This window comes from Aulonocara sp. 'chitande type north' Nkhata Bay, linkage group LG2 (genome assembly GCF_057382095.1).
Source record: "Aulonocara sp. 'chitande type north' Nkhata Bay isolate Kocher_YH1m ecotype deep benthic linkage group LG2, A_spYH_male_GT1.1, whole genome shotgun sequence".
In the NCBI taxonomy this organism is placed as follows: Eukaryota; Metazoa; Chordata; class Actinopteri; order Cichliformes; family Cichlidae; genus Aulonocara; species Aulonocara sp. 'chitande type north' Nkhata Bay.
Genome location: NC_141345.1, coordinates 25,162,589 through 25,187,834, shown reverse-complemented (window position 1 = coordinate 25,187,834; position 25,246 = coordinate 25,162,589). Strand labels below are relative to the sequence as shown.

The window sequence follows — 25,246 nt, the reverse complement described above, 5'->3', positions numbered from 1 at the left end:
ACGTGATTGGGTTTTATATGCAGTGCAGTCAGACCCCACAACCCCTGTGGACCAACTGTGTGATTCATACAGGGTAAAGCAAGTCTTTACACATGTAACTAGCATTGATTACATTATTCATTCTTGAGTCTTCTGGTGTATCTTGGTTAAAGGAAAGCTCTTCGAAAATGCTGTCACATAATGATGTCCTTTTTCTTTTTTTTTTAAAAAGAACCAATCACAGCACTGCAATGCTATGATTGGCTCTTTAAGTTGGTTTTGTGGCCAATGACCAGCTTAATCTGTCTGCAGACTTGTTGCTGGAAGGTGGCTTCCTGTTGTATTTGGCTATTGTATGGGTTACAAAACAATCTGGATGAGTCATAGATGGTCTCATCAACATGAATGATGTCAGCATTATGCATATTTCAGAGTACATGTTTTGAAAGTATCTCAGTCAAGCCATCTTACATGCATCATCATCTGGTATAATGTGATTGTCATTGAAATAACCTAAAGTAATGATGAGAGCTGTGGACGTCAGCATTGATGTGCAGTGTACAATACCTGTCTGTCACACCCACAGCTTCCCACTGCCAGCCTGGAGACATTAGCACACAGAGCTTTGAGTGACACGCCTGGTGGTAGTCTTGGATGTGCGTGTGTGAGGGGGGAGGGGGGGGAGCTGGCTGGCTGGCTACTGACTCCATCCGTGAGTGGTGCGTCAGCGGAGCTATGAATGGGCAGAGAGGGGTGTACTCTCACAGACACCATAGCAGCAGTGAGATGAGGAGTGTCATTTACTCCACTGCACGCCTACTGTACTGAGAGGAGAAAAGAGAGGGAAGGAGGTGAGTGTATGAATTAACCCCAGGCATTTCATTTGTCTCATTTGCGATGATTGCAGGGCTCGTTCAGTCAGTAGATGTGGGTGCCTTTTTTTCTCCTCTTTCCATCACCCGCATCATTCATCCTCCACTCCCTTCTGTCACTCAGTGCTTTACTGTGCTTGATGAAAAGTACTGTGCCTCCTTCATTTCCTCATTCATGGAAAAGCACGTTTTCATTCAGACTGTGCTAGCGCTCTGTCTTGTCTCTGTTTTGTTGTTTACAGCTTTCAGTTTGAGCTAAGCTTCATGTCCATTGTACATCTGGATGAATAACAAGCAGGTTCTGGATTTCTAAAATAGTTCTTCTAATGGGAGCTCACACCGCCTTAGAGAGTCCTGCAAAATATGTGTAAGTGCTGTAAAACAAAACCTGTCCAGCCGATCGATGCAGGCACATTAATGTGGATTGAAAGACTGTGCACAGTTGAAGGGCAGTCTTCAATCAGTCTTCAGTGGGTTAAGAATGAAAAGATTATGGAGTCATAACCATGACTCGGGTATCAGGTGAGATACACATGGCTCAGCTGTGATTCCGACAGAGGGCAGTTGTGCTGGTCAGCTACTGACTTAATACATCCAGCTGGGTGTAGTTGGGATGTGTGCATGTCCCACCTGAGTGTGACAAAACAGACAGCACATCATCATCAATTACACGGCATAATGTCCTTGACACTGAGCCATTTTCATGTGCTCTCTTCCATCACTGCTCACATGCTGACCTTGGTGCTCCAGCCATCTCGCTGTGTGTTGTCTGTGGTAAAACAGCCCATTTTATTACACAAATCCTGGCCACGTGAAGATTTGCGATCAGCATGTTTGCAGACACTTGTGTGGTGGCTGAGAAATGTCAGACACTGATTTTTAACTCCTGGTTTGAATCCCTCCCAAAAGACTTGAAACCATCAACACATGGCTGAAGCGATACAGGCATCCAGTGTCATCACTGTTTGACTAAATCAGCGAATGAAACTAATGACTTCTTATTGTGTTTCCAGGAGGGAGTGATTTGGCAGACCTTTAGGTTGAGCAGGAAGAAGGCAGGAGTGACAGTGTAGAGGCAGAACACACATCCACAGGAAACTTATGCTTAAGGAGCTCTTGTCATGTTCTGTTTCTCAGTTAGGGAGTTAATTAATGTTGACCCGGACGCAAAGATAGGCTCTGTGTGAGGTTCTTTCAGGGTTATGGATTCAAACCTCCGGAATAGATTTGCTTCTTACGTAACGCAGATGTGAACAGCAGCGTTTATTAAGGATCGTAAAGGCTACGTAGTCATTAAACTTTTCTGCCTTATCTTTTTCCTTCTGCTGCATCTCAAATTGAGTCTGTTTGTTCATCCCTGCAGAACAAAACTTATTCAGTAGCTTTAAATGGTAAAGATTGCTTTGCATGTGTATGCTCCCATCTGTAGGGGCATGTAAAAGCTTTATGCATGTACATTTCTTTTTATCTATATCAAAAAACGAGACGTGATGATTTCGATGTGCCACCTTGATTGTTGCTCATGTGGACTAATCGTTGGCGAAGTGTTTCTAAAAGCCACAGGGGTTTTTATCTCTGCTACAAAGGAGCTGGACTTCCACCCGCCTCAGTCTAACCTATACGATCCTCCACTTCTTGGCTTCGTCTGCAGTGGAAGAATTTCTCTTCTACACAAAGATGAAAAGACGGTAACAGAGGAAAGCAGGGGTTGACAGAGTGAGGCAAGCAAGCAAATCATTCACATTTAGGTCATTTCCTTCAGCGAGTTGGTCAGAAAGAGCACTCAGGACTCTTTGAATGCCTGCCCTGCCATCAAGCCTCAGATTATCCTCAGCTGTCCCTCAAAGGACTATAATGCACATTTTAAAGTAAGTGCAGAGAGTTCATCATCCCTCCTGGCTGTACCTACCGAACAAACATACATGTTCTGCGGTAATGGAACTTGTATAAAAGAAAGCAGAAACTCCACTGGTACTGACCAAGTGGAGTATTTCTGGCCTCACTGAATATCACATATATTCCACTTCAGGTAGGACTTTGTACCAGAGTTCCCTGCAGCATCAAAAGTGATGCCACCATGATGTCAGCCATCACAGCGAGTGAGTGCGCTCCCGTTGATCATTTCCTATTCATTCTTTATGAGCCCTGGGCTAAATGCTTCCTGTAAGCTTAGGCAGAACTGGAGCCCAGAATAGTAGACTGTTTGACTTCAGTCAGAGTGTGTATGTATATATGTGTGTATATGTATATATGTGTGTATATGTGTATATATATATATATGTGTGTGTGTGTGTGTGTGTGTGTGTGTGTGTGTGTGTGTGTGTGTGTGTGTGTGTGTGTGTGTGTGTGTGTGTGTTTGGCATTCTAGCCTCATCAGTAAGTAATAAGTAAATTGTAATTCCATGCATCTTGGAAAGAGATAAGCTGTCTGTTAGATGTGCTACATTTTGAAAACTCAGCAATGATTGACGCTTTAAAGGCTCTGAAAAAAAAAACACAGCTTTTTGTGAAATGACTCAGTTGCCTCAGTTACATAATGGTAATGTTGCATATGTCTCTGCACCAATCAGGATTTAGAAACAGGTATTTTTTTAATGTAGAAACATCAAGGATATGAAGTTATTTCTGTTACTATCACATCATTTTTCATATTTATTAGGTTGCAATATGCCAAATTACATTATTAATTCAATTTACAGTTATTTTTATACTATTCATTCACAACAGCAGTCACCTCAAGTTCATTTATATTATACCATACCATACCATACCAACTTTATTTCTAAAGCACTTTAACATAAAACCAGAGTTTCACAAAGTGCTGTACATGTTAATAGCATACGTAAAGAAAATTAAAATGAGATACAATAAAATAAATAGATACAATAAATTGAAACATGTTAAAACAAATTGAGTCAACCCCTCTAATCAATGCCAAAGGCTTCAGCGAATAAATATGTTTTAAGAAGACTTTTAAATTCAGAGAGAGAAGAGGCCTGCCTAACATGCAAGGGCAGATCATTCCACAACTTTGGAGCAGCTACAGCAAAAGCACGATCACCTTTAAGTTTATACTTAGTTTTCGGTACCTTAAGGAGTTGCTGATTGGCGGACCTAAGGGAACGGGCAGGTGTATATGGTTGTAGTAGCTCCGAGAGGTAGGGGGGGGCCAGGCCATTAAGAGATTTAAAAGCAAATAAGAGAATTTTAAAAACAATCCTAAAATGTACAGGTAGCCAGTGGAGTGAAATTAAAATAGGGGTAATGTGCTCAAACTTTTTTGTTCCAGTTAAAAGACGTGCTGCAGCATTTTGCACAACCTGCAGGCGCCTAATGGACGCATCACTAACCCCAAAATAAAGTGCGTTACAATAATCCAGCCTAGAAGTAACAAAGGCATGGATTACTGTCTGAAAATGCTGTTTCGATAAGATAGGCTTTATTTTGGCTAATTCCCTCAAATGAAAAAAGCTAGATCTTACAACAGCTCTGACCTGGCTTTCAAGTTTAAGATTTGCCTCTATTTTAACTCCCAGATTAGTGATGACTGGTTTAACATACTGTGCCAGTGAACCAAGATCTATAATAGTGGCCTCAGAAGCGCCACCAAAAACCATCACTTCTGTTTTCTGTTCATTAAAATGTAAAAAGTTCAAAGCCATCCAAGTCCTTATTTCATCAAGGCATCTGAGCAGCGGGTCTACTGAGAAGCCATTTATCTTTTTAAGTGGGAAATAAATCTGGGAGTCATCGGCATAGCAGTGGAAAGAAATCCCATGTTTCCTGAAAATAGACCCAAGGGGTAGGAGATATAGAGAGAAAAGAAGCGGGCCTAAAACTGAAAAACTGAACCCTGTGGAACCCCACATTGAAGAGAAGCAGTAGAGGATACAAACTCCCCTAGTTTCACAGAGAAAGTTCGCTCTGCCAAATAGGATCTGAGCCACTGCAGTGCGGTACTCCGCATACCCACCAACTGCTCTAAACGGGAAATTAAAATATTATGATCCACTGTATCAAAAGCAGCAGTTAAATCTAACAGCACAATAATAACACAGTCACCTGAGTCATTTGCCAAAAACACATCATTAAAAACTCTTAAAAGGGCAGATATAAGGTAAAGACCCTACAATATTAAAGAAACCCCAAGAATTACACAACCTCCTCCGAGCAAGCACCTGGTGACAGTGGGAAGGAAAAACTCCCTATTAACAGGAACAGACCTTCAGCAGAACCAGGCTCAGGGTGGGACACCCATCTGCGGTGACTGGTTGGGGGGGAGGGGAAGGAGAATAGAGGACAGAGCGACAGAACAAATGGCAAATCATAGGAAAAAGAGCCAGAAAAAAAAAATACTGGCAAAAGTGATAGATCCACTTAGATGGTGTTTCTGCTATTCTCTGCAGGATGTAGACAAAAGCATCAGAAAACTACAATAACTTCCTAATTTTAAAGTTTCCGCTTTCAATAATGTTGGTTCCCATGTTCAACCAAGAGCTTTTAAGCTCAAGTCTTTTGTTTGAAATACCTATGACATATTTTATTTCTTCTTTTTGAACAGCAGCACTGAACCACCCCTTCATACCATTAGAATCTCATCGGTGTGCCTGACAGAGAGAAGCAGACATCAAAAGGGAGGCTGATGGACTGTTAAAAAAAGAAAGGGAAAAAAAGTCTCTTGTTCACTGAACCAGACCCAGTGGTGTTTTGTCCCTCAGCCAACAGGGCTCATGACTCCAGCTGTGGCCCTGGCTGTGACTGTTGCCTAGTGTTCTCTGTGGTCTTTCAGTTCTCGAGGAATCACTGTTTGAGTAACTGTGTGTGTCCTTGTTCAGAGCAGTTCTTTTCACGATTTTATTTGCTGTGACTTGCTGTTTTGCTTTCATCCTCTGAGCTAAAGTTGAGCTTCTGTTATGTCAACCGTTAGGGCTCCAACAAGCAATGTTTATATACTGAAATACAATTTTAAAAAAAATATTTGGTGGATTTATGTATAATCAAACAAGGTCAGAAGAATTACCACCCCTTCTTCCCCCCCACCGCTCCTTTTTTTTTTTAAAGTATGCCTGTTTTGCCAGTAGAGAAAATTGAGCCAAGCTAACCTGTAATCAGTCATAATTTTTGCTTCTAGTGAATCCCAAAGCTAAAAACAAACAACAGGACACTGAAATCTGCAGTAGTGTATCTCTGAGTCAGAGACACCCTCTAGTGAGAAGAGCTCATAACTGCACACTCTCTTGCTCCACTTGGATCTCTTGCAGTGGATCAGACCGCTTAGGGCAAGATTAATTGTTTGCATTTTACTGGATATATTAATGACTTTCCCTTGTCTGTTGTTGTTGCGTGCAGTCACGCTTTTTGAAAGTTTCTCTCGTTTTTTCTCCTAACCTTTTAGTTGCACAGCCAAAGTTTGCAAGAAAAACAGAGTGATCCATCCTAAGTCCCCACAGCCCCGAACTTCTAAGGAAAAACTTTCAAGTCAGCCATGGAGCAGAAGACAAATGAGGTACTTAAGAACCCGATACTCTGATACACTAAATTTTAATCATTTGCCGTCTAATGCGACCCTTCCCTCTGCCTAGTGTCCCACCAGCACCTCTCCTCAGAAACACATGAAAAATAGGTCTAAGTCCACAGAGGAGGTACAGCAGTCAAAGAAGGTGAGCCTGCAGCAGCCTGATGTTCACCCTAGCACACTATTTCTTCCCTCACCCTATGAGTCAACCTAACTGTCTTTCCTCACAGGCCTTTTCCTCACAAAAATCACTCCCAGGCAGACCAGAGCTGGAGAGAGTGAAGGTGAGATGTATCACTGTTCTACTGTATTGGCATTAAAGCCTAAAGCTATGTTTAAAACCAGAGTTTTATTTTTATTTGTTGCAGGAATGTCCTGATGGCTCTGAGACACCGTCATCCTCCAGCGAAGAACTGAAATGATGAACAAAGCCAAAAAAAGATGCCATAAAGCTACATCATCATAAACCTGAGACATAAAATGTGCAGATGTACACAGCGGAACATGCAGAATAGTATATGAAAAAAATGCAAGCCGTGAATTGATTAAAAGGAGAGAATTGGACTAAAACACACACACACACACACACACACACACACACACACACACACACACACACACACACACACACACACACACACACACACACACACACACACAAATTCACCCTACCGCTGAAACAACATGTATGTGAACAAAAGGACACCTGTGATGATATTGTTTCATTGTACTGTGAGTGGTGTATACATGCCACCTGAATGTGTAGTAACAATAAAGTGATGTTGCTGAGTGAATCTGTGTTTACTAACCTCCACTAAGCCAACTGCCAAATAATAAGGCTGTCGGAAACAATACAGATAGATGATGGTGTGCAGCAGAGGATGAAAGAAGCACAGCTTAAAATCGAAATCTTTATGAAATCACCCAATAATATGTAAGATTATCCCATCGATGCATTCAATGGCAGTCTCAGTGTATTTTTAAATAAAAATAAATAAAGGTGCTGATGTTTAAGGACGGAAGAGCTGCTTCATCACACATAAATATATGTATCATTAGTTTCAAATGTTCTTTTCACCCTGCAATGTCTCCTGCAGTTTTTTTTTTTTTTTTTTACAAACTTGCAAGGTCCGAAGCCCAATTTGAAATCTGGCAACCTTCTGCCACCCACGCAATCCTTTAATCATAACTCTGATTACTGCATGAAACTACGATGGAGTGTTTTCTTCTCGGTGATTTATTTTGATTTGCTTGTTGAAGTTCTGTTGATTGATTTGCTCGTTAAAGCCGATTCTCTCTTATGAGCTTTACGTCTGCCACCTACGATAAGAAGTCATTTAAATTCCATGGGTTTTATTTTAATAGTTGTGATTGCTTTTTGTTTTTAATTGTAAAATGCGCCTCCTTGGCCAGCAAGCCTGCAGGCCTAACTTCAGCACCCACTAGGGGGCTGCAGCAACCACTTTGGGAATCGCATAATCTGAAACGGAGGCCGTACATGTGGCAGGATTGACGCTTGTTCCTAAACCAGCAGCTTAGGTGCTCAAATCCTGAAATCGAGTTGATTATTTGAGTCTGATTGTTTCAGTTCTGTGAATGTGAAGCTCCAGTTAAGATTTTAGCTCTTGTGTTAACAACAGACATGAAAAACACACAGATCTATATAAAATATCAGAGTGCTTTTTCTTTTTCTCAAAGCGTCATTACTCCCTTCGTGTAGATGACAACAGTGATCAAGATAAAAGAGATTAGTATTAATCTGAATGACTTGTGCTGATTAGTGTCACCTAGCCAGTCAAAACAAGAACAGAGTCTTTAGAATAAGACACACACCTGTGTAGAGATAATTAACTGACGTTTTGTTCATAGTGTTATGGGCCCCTTTGTTAAAAACCCAGAGGCTTTGCTTTATTTATTTTTTAATATTAGATAAACCAAGCAGGACGCCTTGCGTGGCAGAATTTAGCCCCCGTCTGGTTCGGCATGCTGTGCAGTAGCAGCAGCCACCCTGTGACTCGCACATCTGGAGATGGGATTAACTGCAACGTGGAGTGTTTCTTAACCAAAGAGCTCTAGAGCTGCTCAGTGTGTGTTTACGTGATTACATGTGTGTGTGTGCGCGCGCGCGCGTCCATGTGCGCTGGTACATCTGTGCTTCGTTTTTTTTTCTCTCTCTGTATAATTCTGCTCCAAATCTCAAGGATTTCTCCTCCAGTTGCCACCTACAGCAGCAAACCCAGCTCCCTGAAAAACAACAAGGCTGTTATTTCTCTCAGGCTCCCAGATCTCATAACAGATTGGAAAGCAACAACTTAGTCTAAAGGGTTTATTAAGTTCATAGATGCAAGTCTGGCGTCAGCAGGCTTGGGAGATTTGGTTGAGAGCACTGCTGATATGACAGAACCGCGGCTGCACTAATCATTAACAATTACCCCCACAACAACACAGGCGGGCGCTGCGTGTGGATAGTGGTGCATGCGTGTCAAGAGGCTCTCAGAAAATCTCCTTGATAGTCTATTTCCAATCAAAACAGGCTTGATGCTGAGTGCTGGCAAAGTACCTAAGTACCTGAACATTCTGTACAAGTCAAACAGATTACGCTTTGCGTGTCTGAAATACTTCCACTGACTTATCTCGTGGAAGAAGTGATCATTTAATACCCCGGCTTTAATCTTTGCCAAGACTACGAAATGTGATGGAAACAGCCGCATGAGAATGTGAGCGGACTTAAGAAAACAGGAGCAATCTCCCAGGTTTATCTAAAACACGCCACTAGATGTCAGGTTTCTCCTGCATTGCTACCTAAAAACCTCAAGTGAGAAGGGCTGATAAATCACATCAAACAGGCCACTTCATCTTGCAATCTTTATCTGGGGCCCAAATCAGGTGAAAATAGCTGGCTGAACAAACATCATTTATTACCTAATACACAACAGGCATTTAAGACCTATGCATCATTAACTTAAGACATTGTGTAACTAATTAACAATGCTGTCTCTGATGAGAGAGCAAGTTAATAACCGAGAGATCACGTAGATGTTTCCCCCCTGATACCTCCACACTCGGTCTATTTAAAGATGTTTTAGTCTTCAGTTTGATACCTTCCTTTAGCGGGGTCATGAGCAACACCTAAGCCTTTGGACAAGGTAAGAGGCAACACTATTTTACTATATACACTTTTTTTTTTTTTAAATTCCAGCTTTTATTTCGATGTCTCATACATACTTTTAGAAAATCTTGCCAAGTAAGCTGACTCACACTGACAACATTGGCTAAATGCTTGAGAAAAGCCTGCATTTTTCTACAAAGCAAAACAAAATTGCAGCAACACTAATTGAGAAATTATCCATGTGAGTCACAGAGACAGCCTTAAACACAAACTTGCACGTAACGGCACAAGAGCTGAGACGGGAACGGTGGCAGACTGACAAACAGACGAACGGGGCAGTTAGATTAGAGGATAACATTCAGTACACACGCTCACAAAATCAGCTCAGATACATTCAGAGTTTATCCTGCTGCAGTGGGCTGTTTCTCCCACATACAGACAGATGTACATATGTTAACGCAGGCCTCTGCGCGCATCTGAAACCTGCAGCAGGATGACACGCGCGGTGAGGATGATGCAGTGACTGTAATTACTGTAATTTCGGCTGCTGTAATTACTTCCATCCTCTTTGCTTTTAAGAGACATTGGTACTCCCTCCTCCACTGGAGTCCCCGAAGTGGAAGACAGAAAAAAAAGAAGGGTGGGATGGGGGTGGGGGTTTGGGGCGGTGGGGTGGGGGGTGGGGGGGTGGGGGATCTCTTCATAGCTGCCAATTACATAACCACGTGGGCTGCCTTCGCTCTCTTCTAATTGCTTGTCTGTTGATCCCTGTACCTCTGTGAGAGATGGGCTCATATACACACTTGTTGGTCTCTGTTGGCTTCTTTTTCTTACTGCTGCAGGTGGCTGATAAATACATCCACTATCAGATCTGTTCCCTCCACGGTGGTAACATCCTGCGATTTTAATTGCTTGCCTATCTCCACACAGCACTCACAGCGCCATGTCCTCTCGATCTATAACCATAGTGTCCTCTGGACGGAGCACGGAGCTCGGCTTCAGTGGTAACTCATTAGTTTAAATTCCCACCATTCTTGTTTTATGTCTTTGAATTGCCTGACTCCTCTTCTGCTACCAGGGGTGAGAATACACTCGGCTCAGCTCCCCTCACATCCCAAACTCCCACTGGCAGAGGAGGACAGGGAGTCTGGCATCGGCTCCACCCTTGACCTCACTGGCATGGGCTGTAACCAACATACCAATCACCACTCCGACAAACCCTCACTGATGGAGGCAGGCACATTCCCCGGGGAGAAAGGTACAAGAGAGGCATAAAGAGGAGAGTGACACATACATCTCCCACGCTGGCAGCAGGTTTAACCTCTTTGAGGCGGTAAATTACAACAGCAGAAGCGAGCCACAGGCTCATTAGATAAGGACATGCTCAGGAGACACACAGTGCCAGTGGGATCATGTGGCCTCTCACTCAGCAGTGTTTGGCTGCATATGGGTTATGAATGTACTTTGTCAGATGGCTTCTATCTCTACATGTGAGAGGACACAGCTATCAGAGAGTCGAGCAGTGGCCAAAAACATGCTGCCGTTTTGTTTCATCAGATAAAATCCCTTAAAAAAAGATTTCAGTCTAACCGTCTCTTTGCTGTTTTCTCCAGACAGATCTCCTCAGACCTCAGCAGCGAGTCCAAACAAGATCAAGAAGGTCCTTATCAATCTATCCAAGATCCCTCTCCTCTTCCTCCTCCTCTTCCTCTTTGTTTGCTCCTTGGACACTCTGAGCTCTGCCTTCCAGTTAGCAGGTGGTAAGCGCTCTGACCCTCACTGCCCCATCAGCAGGTTCATAGTGACTCAGTCTGTTGATATTTGACAAATAAGTGAGTCACCGAGCACCAGTTCACACCATCCTACTGGGCCCTGCTGCTGTATAATTTACTGCCGAGTTTGATCTGTGACCTTCTTGAAATTGGGGAGACAAACAGTTTGATTTTTGTTTAACATTGCTCTTGGCAACCTTGTGATTCCTAAGACTGGTATTTTTTTATGTGTGTGTTTCTGTGTATGTGGGCGGCATATCTAACCAGGTAAAGTGGCAGGGGACATTTTCCAGGACAATGCAGTGCTGTCTAACCCCGTGGCAGGGCTCGTGGTGGGGATCTTGGTTACTGTGCTGGTTCAGAGCTCATCAACCTCCACCTCCATTGTAGTCAGTCTGGTGGCCTCCGGACGTGAGTAGGCACATAAACGCATGTGCAAATGTGTGAGTGCCAGAATTCAGGTGTGTGCGCGTGTGTGTTTATTGTACTGTCTGCACAGTAGGCTTATGTCTCTGCAGGTTATTATTTTGCATATATAGATAAGTTAATAAACAGAAAACAAAATCCATTACCGTAGCAATAAAACCAGAGAAAATAACACCCCCATGGCGCCTTATTGGCAGCAAAATCAATTTGCAGTCTATAGTTCAAATCGAAATTTTCTGCCTCAAAGTCCTATAACAACCCGTATTCCCTGTGGAGGGTTGAATCCATTATGATCAGTTTGTTATTTGGCATTAAGGATCAAATTAGCAAAAAAAGTTTGGGTTACATTAACAAACTATACCAGAGGATTGTTCTTCAGAGAACAGGAAGATTTGCTTGCACACATTTCTCCACTAACTAAACTAGCAGATGAACAGCTAAGAGTGATGTTTCCTGTCATCTAGCATCTAAACAACCCCTTGAAAAATATTAAAACGAGCATTGTGCTAACTTTTCGCTCCATAACTCACATTCACGGGTTTATTAATCTCCTGAAAGTGCTAGGAAAGTCTATTGTAAATGATTTATTTGTTGCGTGCTACTTTTGGCTGCAGATTAATGCACCGTTGTTGCTTTTATTTTATTTTATTTTTAGCTTTCCACTATTTAGATGTTTATGTCAGTTTTCAAACTTGTATAATGAAAGAATGATTAATGTATAGTACTGTACACAAGTCTTGAGTTGCCCCTCATTTCATTACATTTTGATTCCAAAGATCTACATGTGGTCTTGAGCAATAGTTCTCCAGGTTTTCTGAAGGTCTCTCAAAGCATTTCATTGACTTTTCACTTACTTTCAGGTCAGTCCCCATACCTGACTGTTCTCAAAAGGACATTTTTTTGAACCACTGAACACTGACCTATGAATCATTCAAGTTTAAAAAACACCACCTAACTGAAGGGGTGAACCAGTGTTATGTCTACGCAAATAGAAAGAAACAAATTGCACTTTGTTACAGACTGTCGCAAAAACATTTGTTCTTTTCATTTTTGAATCCACAAAAAACAAAAAATGCCAAAGATAATACAGCTGGACAGGATAAAATAGTAGTTTTCTGCCAACAAAGTAGTTTCCAAAGAGCTGTTAGCTGAAAACTCAGTGTGTCCTTAAAAATTGAGTAACCTGGACACGTGAAGGACAAAAGAAGAAGGCAGACCTAAAAAAAAAAACCCTATATACAGCAGACAAACAGTATCTGAAAATCATGGCCTTAAGAAATAGGAATGTAATCAATCAAAGATCTGACACAGGACCCGAGAGATGCATCTGGCCCTTCACCTGATCCAGCTACTGTTCAATGATGCCTCATCAGTAATGGTCTCAGTGGAAGGGTGGCTGTCAAGAAGCCATTTCAGAAGAAAGGAAAACAAGCAGAAAAGGCTGAGGTATGCAAGATTACACAAGAACTGGACTAAAAATGAGTGGCAACAGCTCGTACGGAGTAATTAATCCAAATTTGACATTTTTGGTTCAAATCCTCATCATTATATCCAGATGAGGTCAGGAGAGAAGCACAAAGATAGAGATTAAAACACAGTAAATGCTATGTGATGGTTTGGGGCTGATGGAGATCTTTTTTTTTTTTAAAACTGATGCAATAATAAACAAAGTATTGTTGATTTTGATCCAACTCAACATTATTGAAGCAGTCTGAGAACATCATGACAGACCAACATCCAAAGAAGAGCTTTAAATGTCCTGCAAGAGCCCAGAGAACTATTCCTGAAGACTGCTTAAAGAAAGAAACTCTGTTTTTGCCTTATATGTGTATATTTGCATGTTTCAATTAAACACTGCACCCATTTTCTATTTTCCTTGCAAAATATAAATAAATGAGAGGTGGCTCAAGACGCTAACTGAGACCCATTTCGAGATTCCAGTACTGCAGTTGCAATTTGTAAAAATGATGTAAAATAAGTGTAGTCTGACAGGGTGAAGTAAGATTAGAGGGGCAATCAAATCCAACCTTTCTTACTCTGGGTAATGTCTCATCATCTCAGTCAGCCTTGTGTAAGACCATTATGTGGTAAGGTTACAAGAAAATGTCCAGGCTTTTGCATGTAGGTCTTCCACGTTTGCTCTGGGTAGTTAAAGTGAATTACATCAGTATGCAGGAGTTGCTGCTCTGCTTCCAAAGATTTGTTTTAAATAAGAGAGCCATGAGGATGATTAGAGGTAATTACTGGAGACTGAAAGATATGGAAAGGCATAAATGTTTGTCTTCCTGACGTCTGCCCTCTGGGTCATCGCCATTAAAGGCGTATTCAAAAATAACCCATCTCCAAAGCCGTCTCACTTAGCCTAGAATTACAATCACCTCTCATTTCCATTAAAACACGTTGCATCAAAAAAGTACAAGGCCATTTTCATTTCCATTAAAACACATGTTGCATCAAAAAAGTACAAGGCCATTTTCTGTAATTATGTATATATATATATATATATATATATATATATATATATATATATATATATATATATATATATATATATATATATATATATATATATATACATATATGATGCATTACCATTTGCAATGGTGTTTATGCATTTATAATGTTTAGTTTTTTTTGTAACATGCTTCTTCATTTTCGCCTCATCTCATAGTTTTAGAAGTCAGGTCGGCTGTTCCAGTCATCATGGGGACCAATATTGGGACTTCGGTTACAAACACCATAGTGGCCATGATGCAAGCGGCAGAACGAACCGAGTTTCAACGGTGAGTGACAAAACACAGCAAGACCGAGGAGGAGAGTGGAGGTAGAATAGGGTGGGGGTTGAGGCAAGAAGACACTGAAATGGAAAAGTGAAGTGGATAAGTGGTTAGATGGAGGGAAGAGGGAAAAAGTGTTAAGAGAGCAGAGGAGAAAGTAGAGGAGGATGATGAGAAAGCATCAGCAGCTGTAGCTGCAGCTTCACACTATAATAATGGCACCAGTCCACACTAATCCTATACCAGTAACCAGTGCCCCATTACATCACTGCCAAAGACCAAAAAAGCAAAAGTTGAGCTGTGAAAAGGAGATTAACAAGCAATCACTCTGAGTAGTTTATGATGCTCCTGGATAGCTAACACAGAAAATGACTGTGATCCACGATAGTGCTTTTGCCGGAGCAACAATCCATGACTGCTTCAACTGGCTGTCAGTCCTGGTTCTGTTGCCCCTGGAGGTGGCGAGCGGGTTCATGACTCGGCTGTCTCACCTGCTGGTCACCACTCTGAGGCTCGAGCCAGGGGAGGAAGCACCCGAGCTACTCAAGGTCATCACGGAGCCAGTCACCAAGCTTATCATACAGGTAAAACCATCAGACGCCATTTTTTCTAATTTACTGTTTACTAAGCCCCTTCATTGGACTGCAGCCCTCTATGATCTCAGCTTAGTAACTGTGATGTTACTCACAGCAGGTCAGCAATGTTGTGATTTATTTGTAATTTATATTTATTTTCTTTTTCTGTCCAAAACCAAACATCACAGAAACCAAAATGTAAGAAATAGATTAAACACAACATGGTAGAAGGCAATTCTGAGCACATAATTGATGGGTGTCTCTGTCGAAACACCATAACTCAAAAATCTTCAAATAAATTCTGATTAAGCTTTGTAGGGGTGTAGAGTCAGGTCATCAGCAACCCGTTAAAATTTGGCTTATCACAATTTTTCTTCTACTTATAATGCCTGAACTTGACACTACACAGCAAAACAATGGTAAGGTTATTTCAACATCATGAAAAAGTAAAGTATAAAATAAATGATGCACGTCATATTTAGAAATATCTGGAACATGTTTTCAAGTAAATAGTGAAAAATGTCACCTCAAAACCATCTCATGTATCATCTAACTCGTTAGCTGAGGTCACTGCTGAAAACTGATAAACTCGATCAGCAATTCAGCTGCCAAGCAAAAAAAACAAAACAAAACAAAAAAATTGTGGTGAAAAATGAATGTACATCTTCTTTCACCCTCAGCTGGACAAGTGTGTGATCACAGGGATCGCCATGGGGAAGGAGGGCATGAGGAACAGGAGCTTGGTGAAAGAATGGTGCCAGACCAACCTTGTTATGGTAATGTCTCATCTCTAGCCCTGTCTCCTTCACATCGTGGGGCGATCGTGGCTCAAGATTTGGGAGTTCGCCTTGTAATCGGAAGGTTGCCGGTTCGAGCCCCTGCTTGGACAGTCTCGGTCGTTGTGTCCTTGGGCAAGACACTTCTTTGCCTACTGGTGGTGACAGAGGGCCCGGTGGCGCCAGGCAGCCTCGCCTCTATCAGTGCGCCCTAGGGTGGCTATGGCTACAATGTAGCTTGCCATCACCAGTGTGTGAATGTGTGTGTGAATGGGTGGATGACTGGTTGTGTAAAGCGCTTTGGGGTCCTTAGGGACTAGTAAAGCACTATACAAATACAGGCCATTTACCATACTGTGTCACTGTGTACTGGCGCCAAATGGAGCTTGTCACTGATGCCAGTAAAAATGGCCTGGCTAATGTCTTTCTTTCTTTCTTTTATCTATCCATAAATCCATAGTCTCATCACAACGTGAGCACTGAAAGCTGTGACTCCAGCCATGACTTGCAAACACACGTGAAGTGTAAGTTAACCTAAAGTCCTATCTGAATCTGAATCAATCATATAGTAAGCCGGAACCAATCTGTACAACCTCATATCCAAAGAAGTTAACATAATGCCATAATGTTGGAATACAAGCAGTGTGTTCTGGATAAAAGGCTTCCCTTATTTCAACAAGAGAAGGCCAAAACTGAACTTGTCTTCTCAAGAAATTTTTATTTACATAGCAAAACAGTCGATACAAGTATAACTAAACAGTAAGAGAACATTATCAAAAAATATGGCAAACTAAATGGTGGTAAATTGAACTTCAAGTTTTGTCACTTTCCATAGTGTCTCAACTCATTTGGTAAGGTATAAATGCAGTCAAATATCCTGTTATTGTGGCTTTCTTTGTAGGTAGACATTTGTTTGCATCTGCTGAGATGTCAGACCTCACAGTGGGCCTCATCCTACTCGCCACCTCGCTGGCTGTCCTGTGCACATGTTTGCTGCTTCTAGTCAAACTGCTCAACTCTCTTCTTAAAGGCCAAGTAGCAAAGGCCATCCATAAAGTCATCAACACAGGTTAGTCTAAATTTGAGCTACCAAATGAATAAATAAAAAATGAATATCTTGACTTGTTAGGAAACAAATAATGGATTGCATTTATATAGCGCTTTTCAAGATCCTCAAAGCACTTTACGATTCCACTATTCATTCACACACTGGTGGAAGGCAAACCACAGTTGTAGCCACAGCTGCCCTGAGGCAGACTGACAGAAGCAAGGCTGCCATATTGCGCCATCGGCCCCTCTGGCCATCACCAGCAGGCGGTAGGTGAAGCGTCTTGCCCAAGGACACAACGACCGAGACTGTCCGAGCCGGGGCTCGAACCGGCAACCTTCCGATCACAAGATGAACTGCCAACTCTTGAGCCAGGATAAACCCATCAACCCATCAGCACTAAGTAATACAGATAACCCATCGTGTGTTATTTGTATTACTTAGTGCTATGTGTAGCTCCAGGAAGTCACTGTACTGAACACTGTACTGTAGTTGAAAAAAAATGCTCTTTTCTCTCTTTCCACCCACCTCTTTATAAAGTGAGAACCAATATAACTGTTACTGCAATGTTATTACTGAAATTAACACACTAATACATTCCATTATTGCATCACATAAAAATGTAATGTGATTGCATGAAGATGTACTTTCCAACACTCATAATAACCCAGGTTAAACTGCTACAGTTACTAAAGGAGAAAAGGCCAGTGTAACTAAGCTGGAAGAAACTGGTGTGAGAAGGCACTTGGAAAAGGTGCAATGGGAGTGGAAACCTCTGCAGGGATATACTAACAATGGGCAAATTTACATATGCACATGGATCGTGTTCAATTCAGTAATGACCAAAATCTCTATCAAGAGAAGTGCAGATTGGAAGTGCAAATTTTCACCCAGATTGCTGATGAATTTTTGAGAAACACCATCAGCAATCTGGGCAAGCATTGTGAGCTGTCCATGGTACTGAAATGCTAAACACAATGGTGAATTTAAGCTTTTTTTTTATTTTATTTTTTTTAATTCTTATTATGTGTCAGTATATTATAATTATTTGTTTTATATGTGTGAGGGATGTTGTGAAGCCTTACAAAATTCACACAAAAATCATTTGAGAGTTTATTGAAGCCCTGCCTGACTTCTTGATTTGAAAAGCTTCAGAGCTCAAGTGAAACTTCCAGCTCATATTGGCCAGCTCCAAATATGCGTTTCCTTGCCTTGTTAACCCATAAGAGGGAGTTCTCAGAATGAGCTTTCAGGGTCCTGGTAGGTGTTTATGACTGCCTTTGATCAGCAATTCTTCTTAGTTTTAGCATCAACGGGCAGATGAGTGTAGAACTGACATTTTAGTTTTTAACATAGATTTTTAACTGAAGGGGGTTACATGGAAAATGTAAGCACTTTATTCTTTAAAGTTAAAAATGATTCAAGTTTCTCTTGTGCATCACTGCAGACCTTCCCTATCCATTTGGGTGGCTGGCAGGATACATCGCCATGTTTGTGGGTGCAGGTGTGACATTTGTGGTGCAGAGTAGCTCTGTCTTTACTTCAGCCATGACTCCTCTTATAGGTGAGTGATGTATGTTTTTGCTCTTTTGAATGTCAAAGTCTGCACACCATGTGCACAAATCTTTGCCAAGCTTCGTGGATTTTATCTGTTTATTCTTTTTTAACTTTAGTCGCCTCAATCAATTCGGGCTGCATGATTATAGGCAAAAATCACAATTAATTTGTTCAATATTGGTATCTATCTATCTATCTATCTATCTATCTATCTATCTATCTATCTATCTATCTATCTATCTATCTATCTATCTATCTATCTATCTATCTATCTATCTATCTATCTATCTATCTATCTATCTATCTATCTATCTATCTATCTATCTATCTGTCTGTCTGTCTGTCTATCTATCTGTCTGTCTGTCTTTGAGAACAGAGTTTACAAAATGCTTTAGCAGATAGTTAAAGGTCATTCAAGGGTCAAAATCCATGCATATTTACAGGCCATATTCTATTGAAAAAGCTTCCTTTACTCTGCCAGCTAATGGAGAGGGCCAGCAGTGCCCACAAATCCTCTTACAAAGCTCCTATAATAAGAGGCTTGGCCTATGAAACTCTAAACTTCCATTTGATTTGTTGGAACAGGCCACTCTTAAATTGTCTCCTTCTACAGAGATTGTTTAGGTTTATCTCACTCATGCTGACCTACAATGAGCCACTTGTTTGGTTTAATTGGATGATATAATTGTATTTGGTCATACTTTATAAATAGAGTATACTTAAAATATATAAAAAATGCTTTATTGTTGGTGATCAGCTTTAACCTTGTAGGAGCAGCTTGCTAAATTAAGTGCTGAGGAACGGCATGACTAACGCTATAAAGAAAACGATCAATCCTAGAATGGGGACATGAATGTTTTCCAGTGATCATCACTAAATTTCCTATAGATGGCACATAAAATAATCCTCACCTCACTAACTTGACACAAAAAACCTTGAGTCACCATGAAGCAACTGAAGGACAGATTATGACAATAAAAACACGTGTTTTCAGTAAGTGGCTGTTGCATTGGTGTCAGTTTCATTTTCAAGTGAATCCTGCCTAAGTCAGTGTCACCCTAACCCTGGCGCAATAACTGTCTCTGGCTCAAAAATATATCAGGAAGGTTACGTAATGTCCCTTTGTCCACTCTTTGCTCAGAGATTCGCAGATCATACAAAAGGAGATGTAACAGTCTGAAGACATTCTTTGAGGCTTTGATGCAGGAAAAAACGGATTTGTTTGCCTCCAGTTTTGACTTGACGCCTCATATGCAGCAATAATGTGGAAGTTTTGTCTGGGTGGCAACATGCTATTTATTATAAACAATTAATGTTTCATAGTACTCAGACATTTTTTCCCCATGAGAAGATATTAACATTTTCCAGAACAATCAATAATTTCCTGTAAGTTAGTGCTGCTGCAACCCACACAAACAGTTATACAGGATACTTACACATGGCAAATCACTCCAAAAGCCAAGCCACCCACATGAACAGACCTGCAATTAACCCATGCAATATAATAGAAACTTTAAAGTTGTCCCTCCTGCTAAATTACATTCCTGGCTATCGACCTTTCCCACATATTAAAGCACATACACATAATATATAGCTTGGGTATCATGGAGATACAGTGTTAGACAACAGGAGAGCAATACAGGCAACCTTACTGGTCTTAAATGTCTTCAGGAGGCAACAGATCGCCCTTCCTAACAGTGGAATAACTAACTGTCTTCATTGCCACTGACTCTAAACAGCAGTGGATACTACCATCCCTCCGGACCACACAGCACAGCCTTTAACTCCCCAATGACCCACTTTTAACTCTTTTTAGTGTCTCCCCCTCACCCTCAATTGCCCACACCTGTCCCCCCATCAGATTGTCTTTCTCATGAAACCAATCACCTCGATATCTGTCATGTTTTAGCCTTCAATTACATCACAGAGCTTATGCCATACTGTGAATAGATTAAAGTGTATAGAAGGAAATCTAAAACATTTTATAAAAATACCAGCATTTCATGGCAGACCTATTACTTTAACTTCCGTCATTTTGACCATTTGGAGGTCAGGAACAAGCAGCTTGTTAATTGCTGACTTTTTACATACCTTTCCTTTTAAGTGGGTGTGGAGGAATAAAATCACAGTTCAGAGGTTTTTGAAAGTGGCCAAAGCTTTTTGAATGGCCAGAATAGTGAAAAAGCAGAACATTGTCCATACAACTGAGAAAAAACCCTTTAAAAATAAACCTTCTAACAGTGGTGTTAATAGACGACACATTTGTAGTATTTCCTCCAAGTGGAACTCCCATCAGTGGAGCTTGAATTAGATGCAACCAAAGACACTCTAACCACTGAAACTTACTGAAACAAACTTTCCAATAAACAAATAAAGGTATGCATGAAATACATGTTGCAAGAGAGGTTTAGGAGAGGTTAAAACTGAGCAGTGTTTGTTTTTTTAAGATTGAGGAACTGCTGAAAATTACTTTTTATCCACAAATATGCCAGAACAGTGTACCAGTGTAAAGTTTTTACACAACTTTGTTTTTCAGTTGTCACAACAGGGGACACATACAGAGAACTCCACTGATAACAACACATAAGAATTACTGTTGTGTTCTTGCCATAAACTGCACTCTCCCCCCCAAGGCCAGTGGTTTCTCTACAATATAAATTCTAACACTGCAACCTCTATCCACATGTTTATGGTTATCCTGATAAACTATTAATAAAGGAACAAAAGGTTTGCTGTATTGCTGTTTAATTTGTTTAATTTTGTTTAATTAGCCATGTTATTACCTCTGTGGCTGCTTAAATTCATTTATCTTCTACTTGTCTTTCCTGTGGTATGCCACAAGGTTTCAGTTATATCTATCTACCTATCTATCTATATACATATATATAGCCCCAAGATATTTCCTAGTTACCTAGTTGCGCATCTTGTTTTCGTCCATAGACTGTTAAAAGTTGGACAGCAGACTGTTTCCTTCAATTTTATGAGACAACAGAAGCCCTAACAGATTTGTGGTCAGGGTAAGGGTAATTCTAGGTTCTTTTCCCTTTTTGCTAAGTCTTCTGTGAGAAGCTTTGGTAACCCTTGAGTCGCATTAAATCTCTGGTTTGCTTTTGTTTTTTCAGATAAGAAATGTTGTGAAGTTGAGTTCTATTGTCTCATGCACTAAATTCCAAATTCTTATTCATACCTTCTGGATTATTTTAATTTATTATTTGCTTGCTTTAACAAAGCTTTTTTGCATTCTTGGCAGATTGTTCAGAATGCCACTATGAGACTTACATATCAGTCTGATGCTCATTCATTTCCGGCTTTCAAGTAAATTCAGTGTCCACTGACTACCAAGATTTTGTTTTTGACTTTTAGAGCACTACATGAACAAGCGACAGCATAGATCACTGAACATTTACATCCATACATCTTGGGGGTCCTTGAGGACCTGCTGGCTGTCCATCATACTAGACAGAGAACTATAAAAAAAAGCCCATATGGAAAAGATATATATAAATCTTATAAAGTTTTTATCTGTCTTGTATGAAACTTGTATGAAAAGCATACAAGAGTGAAAACACATATAAGATCCCTTGAAAAATTATATAATGAAACTTGTATGTTTTGTATACTTACTAAAAAATATATGAAAGTAATGAGAAAGTGGCTACTTTCATGAGTAAATCATGTAAGCCTTATATGATTTATATATGATTTACTCATGAAAGTGGCCACTTTCTTGAGTAAATCATATATGTTTTTACTATTTCTTTTCCATATGGGAGAGTTCACGGCAATGGCCTCCATAGACTCTGGAATGCTTTCCTCTTAGCCTGACAACTGGTTTCTTTCTAAAGGCAGCTAAAGCTTTTTGTCTTTATATTTTTAGCATTTTTGTTGTGGAATTTTGGTGCTTTATGAGTACAATTTTTATTTACTTGCTTTACTTATATAAATGTCTTCAGCTTTCAGTTGTGACCTTCTTTTGGCAGTCACTAATCATCCTATCAGCCAAAGATGTAGTTTAACCTTTATGAGAAGGATTTCTTTAAAAAATTAAAATACTATCTGGTGTTCTCAAATGGCACGTACAAAAATATCTTTCTTTCTTTATATCCGCGATGTTTCCCTTCGACTATCTCAATAAGTATTACGCCACCTGGAGAACAATTTTCATAACTTATTGGGTTATTACTGCTAGTATATAAACAGGGCTAATTTCTGAGATCTATCATAGATGGCATTTGTATTTGTCACAAAACATCTTAAGAACTCTCCGTATAGCTTAGTGGTGCTCTATAAATATTTCAACAGGAACAAAACACTAATTATATTTTCTGGTAAACCAATACGATATGCTTTACAGCATTTGGCTTTGTCATCTTCATCAGGTATTGGTGTAATCAGTTTGGAGCGAGCCTATCCTCTCACTCTTGGGTCCAACATTGGCACAACTGCCACAGCCCTGCTGGCAGCTTTGGCCAGTCCTGGGAACAAACTTGCTGCTGCCATACAGGTAGGTTTTGTTTGTTTTTCTGGATACAAAGGACATATAATAATAATAATGATGATGATAATGATAATGAAAATGATAATGATAATGATAATGATAATGATAATGATAATGATAATGAAAATGATAATGATAATGATAATGATAATGATAATGATAATGATAATGATAATGATAATAATAATAATAATAACAACAAAAATTTCCAGAGGGTTGCTGTGGAAAATGTAATTTAAAACAAAACAAACATCACATGTTTAAACTGAAAACTTTGATTTTGCTTTGTATTTGCTGTGTTTTGACTTCATGGCCATAACCTGCTGAATCTGAGCTTTGTATAAGTAATCAAAATCAGCCATATACTGCCAAAATAACCCTCTTTTTGCCTAACATATGGTAGCCGTTTGAAACATGTAACCAAAACATAGCAAGCTATAGCTAGGCTGTAGACTCCGCAGTGTGAGGTATTTTGTAATGTAGTGTTACAATAAGCTACTCATGAAAGCTGCGTTGCATAATTGGAATATATTTATGATATCAGTGTGACATTATAAGAAATCAGTAGACGCTTTCTACTGGTATGACTTTGAGTTGACATCAATACACATTAAGCATTTGAATTCTTAATTATTAGGTCTCTTGTCTTCTAGATTGCTCTGTGTCACCTTTTCTTCAATGTTTTTGGCATTCTGTTGTGGTATCCTTTCCCATTCATGCGTCTACCGATAAGGATGGCTCGTGTTCTCGGTGAGCGCACTGCCAAGTACCGCTGGTTTGCAATCTTGTACCTACTCCTCTGCTTCCTGTTGCTTCCATCACTGGTGCTGGGCCTCTCACTGGCTGGTTGGCAGGTGATGGCTGGAGTTGGGGCTCCTTTCTTGGGTGTAACCATCTTCATTACCATGGTGAATGTAATGCAGTCCCGCAGCCCCCATCACCTGCCAAACAAGCTCAAGAACTGGGACTTCCTGCCCAAATGGATGCACTCTCTCAAACCACTGGACCACCTAATTGCCAAAACAGTTCTCTGCTGCAGCTTCTCTTGTGAAGACAGACAAGAGGAAGAAGAAGCACCAATATCTCCAAGTACAACCTCTTGCAACAAACACACGGAGTTTGCTCAGCTTGCTTACAACAACCCAGTCATGGATTACCTGCATGAGAGAAGACCAGATGTACCAGTTCTTAAATTAAAAGGTTTAGAGAGGTGCAACAGCACTCCTCTGTAATTCATCCAATAATGAGGGTTTTTGACAAAATGGAAGAAAAATTCCATTTTGTCAAAAGAGTAGGTTTTAGAAAAGTAACTTTTAATTTTTTGGAAATAAACTGATTTGTGATTCCTGACTGACTGACTTCGTTTGAAATGGAAAGCAATTTTAGGATGAGATGTGAGTTCAGACTAAGAATCAATGAGGAGAACAATTTTTTTTTGTTTTTTGTTTTTGCCAATTTTTAACCAACGATTCCCTCATAATGAATGTCTATACTGACCTTTTAAATACAAATCTATACAAAATGTATGACTAGCCTAACTGACGTTAATAAATGGATGATTAATCCTTAAAAAAGGTTTCATAGAAGAGATAGTGTTTTTTTTTTAAATTTTACACTCATTTCTTGTAAATTAGTGTTTGTAAAATCTACATTATGATGCAATGCCATGGCCTCTCTTACCTATTAAAACATAATGATTTAAATATAAATTATTTGAGGTAAAACTGGGAAAAACATTGTGAAAGTGTTGGTATTTATTATGTAATCATGCATAACTATTTAGACAGACACTTTCATCATAAAAATCAACCTTATAATAAGATTGCATAATTATCCATATCTAGATTATTATAACAAAGCACAAAACTTAAAAAAAATGCTTACTGCAAACTAGTTACTGCATTCAAAGCAGTGGTAGGAAACTCCTACAATCCCTCTTTTGATCTCTGTTTTAATTGGAGTTTTTAAAAAAATGATTCGTATTTCATTATTTTGAGAATTTCCTACATTTCTATGACATGTTCCTGGTCTTGTTGACCACAAAAATCACTTTTTTACTACAAGTAACATTGTCTGTGTCTCAGTCATCCAAGTCATGGTCATTTTAGGAGCGACCTGACTTCTTCATGTCATGAAGACATTTCACCCAAGAGGCTTCTTCATTTCCTGAAGAAATTAGGTGGAAATACAGACAGTCTCAAGGTCCCTCTTCAACTCTGTCACAACTGTCCCACAAAAAATACACACAGATATGATATGTACAGTTTCACAGTTTGAAGATTCCCTAAAACTAAGATTTTTCTTGTGCATCTAAAATCCAGCCTCCATGTAGCACCTGTACC

General features: G+C 40.0%; 1 protein-coding gene and 1 long non-coding RNA gene across 3 annotated transcripts; both read left to right on the top strand.

Moving 5' to 3' along the window:
* Positions 1–677: 677 nt before the first annotated feature.
* On the top strand, positions 678–7,160 carry LOC147337903 (uncharacterized). Its single transcript, XR_015131609.1, has 5 exons — positions 678–830; positions 6,247–6,357; positions 6,434–6,511; positions 6,597–6,650; positions 6,735–7,160. It is a non-coding gene; the product is annotated as an uncharacterized LOC147337903 (long non-coding RNA).
* A 2,281-nt stretch (positions 7,161–9,441) lies between these two features.
* Positions 9,442–25,028, top strand: slc34a1b (solute carrier family 34 member 1b). Of its 2 annotated transcripts, none has more exons than XM_086263699.1 (13): positions 9,442–9,512; positions 10,406–10,479; positions 10,554–10,733; positions 11,089–11,235; positions 11,515–11,658; positions 14,345–14,456; positions 14,839–15,034; positions 15,706–15,801; positions 16,262–16,325; positions 16,703–16,870; positions 18,297–18,413; positions 22,786–22,910; positions 23,558–25,028. In XM_086263699.1, the coding sequence occupies exons 2-13, from the start codon at positions 10,419–10,421 to the stop codon at positions 24,134–24,136; spliced, it is 1,989 nt and encodes a 662-aa protein (XP_086119825.1). In that variant the 5' UTR covers positions 9,442–9,512; positions 10,406–10,418; the 3' UTR covers positions 24,137–25,028. The 2 variants fall into 2 exon arrangements, with proteins under 2 accessions (XP_086119825.1, XP_086119816.1); XM_086263690.1 differs by having other exon boundaries at positions 9,477–9,512; positions 10,318–10,479.
* The last annotated feature ends 218 nt before the right edge of the window (positions 25,029–25,246 follow it).

Coding starts and splice junctions, on each gene's coding strand:
- slc34a1b (XM_086263699.1), top strand. CDS start 10,419: ATGTCCTCTCGATCTATAACCATAGTGTCCTCTGGACGGAGCACGGAG. Junction 15,802..16,261: donor GCCAGACCAACCTTGTTATG/GTAATGTCTCAT, acceptor ATAAATCCATAG/TCTCATCACAACGTGAGCAC. Junction 16,871..18,296: donor CCATAAAGTCATCAACACAG/GTTAGTCTAAAT, acceptor GCATCACTGCAG/ACCTTCCCTATCCATTTGGG.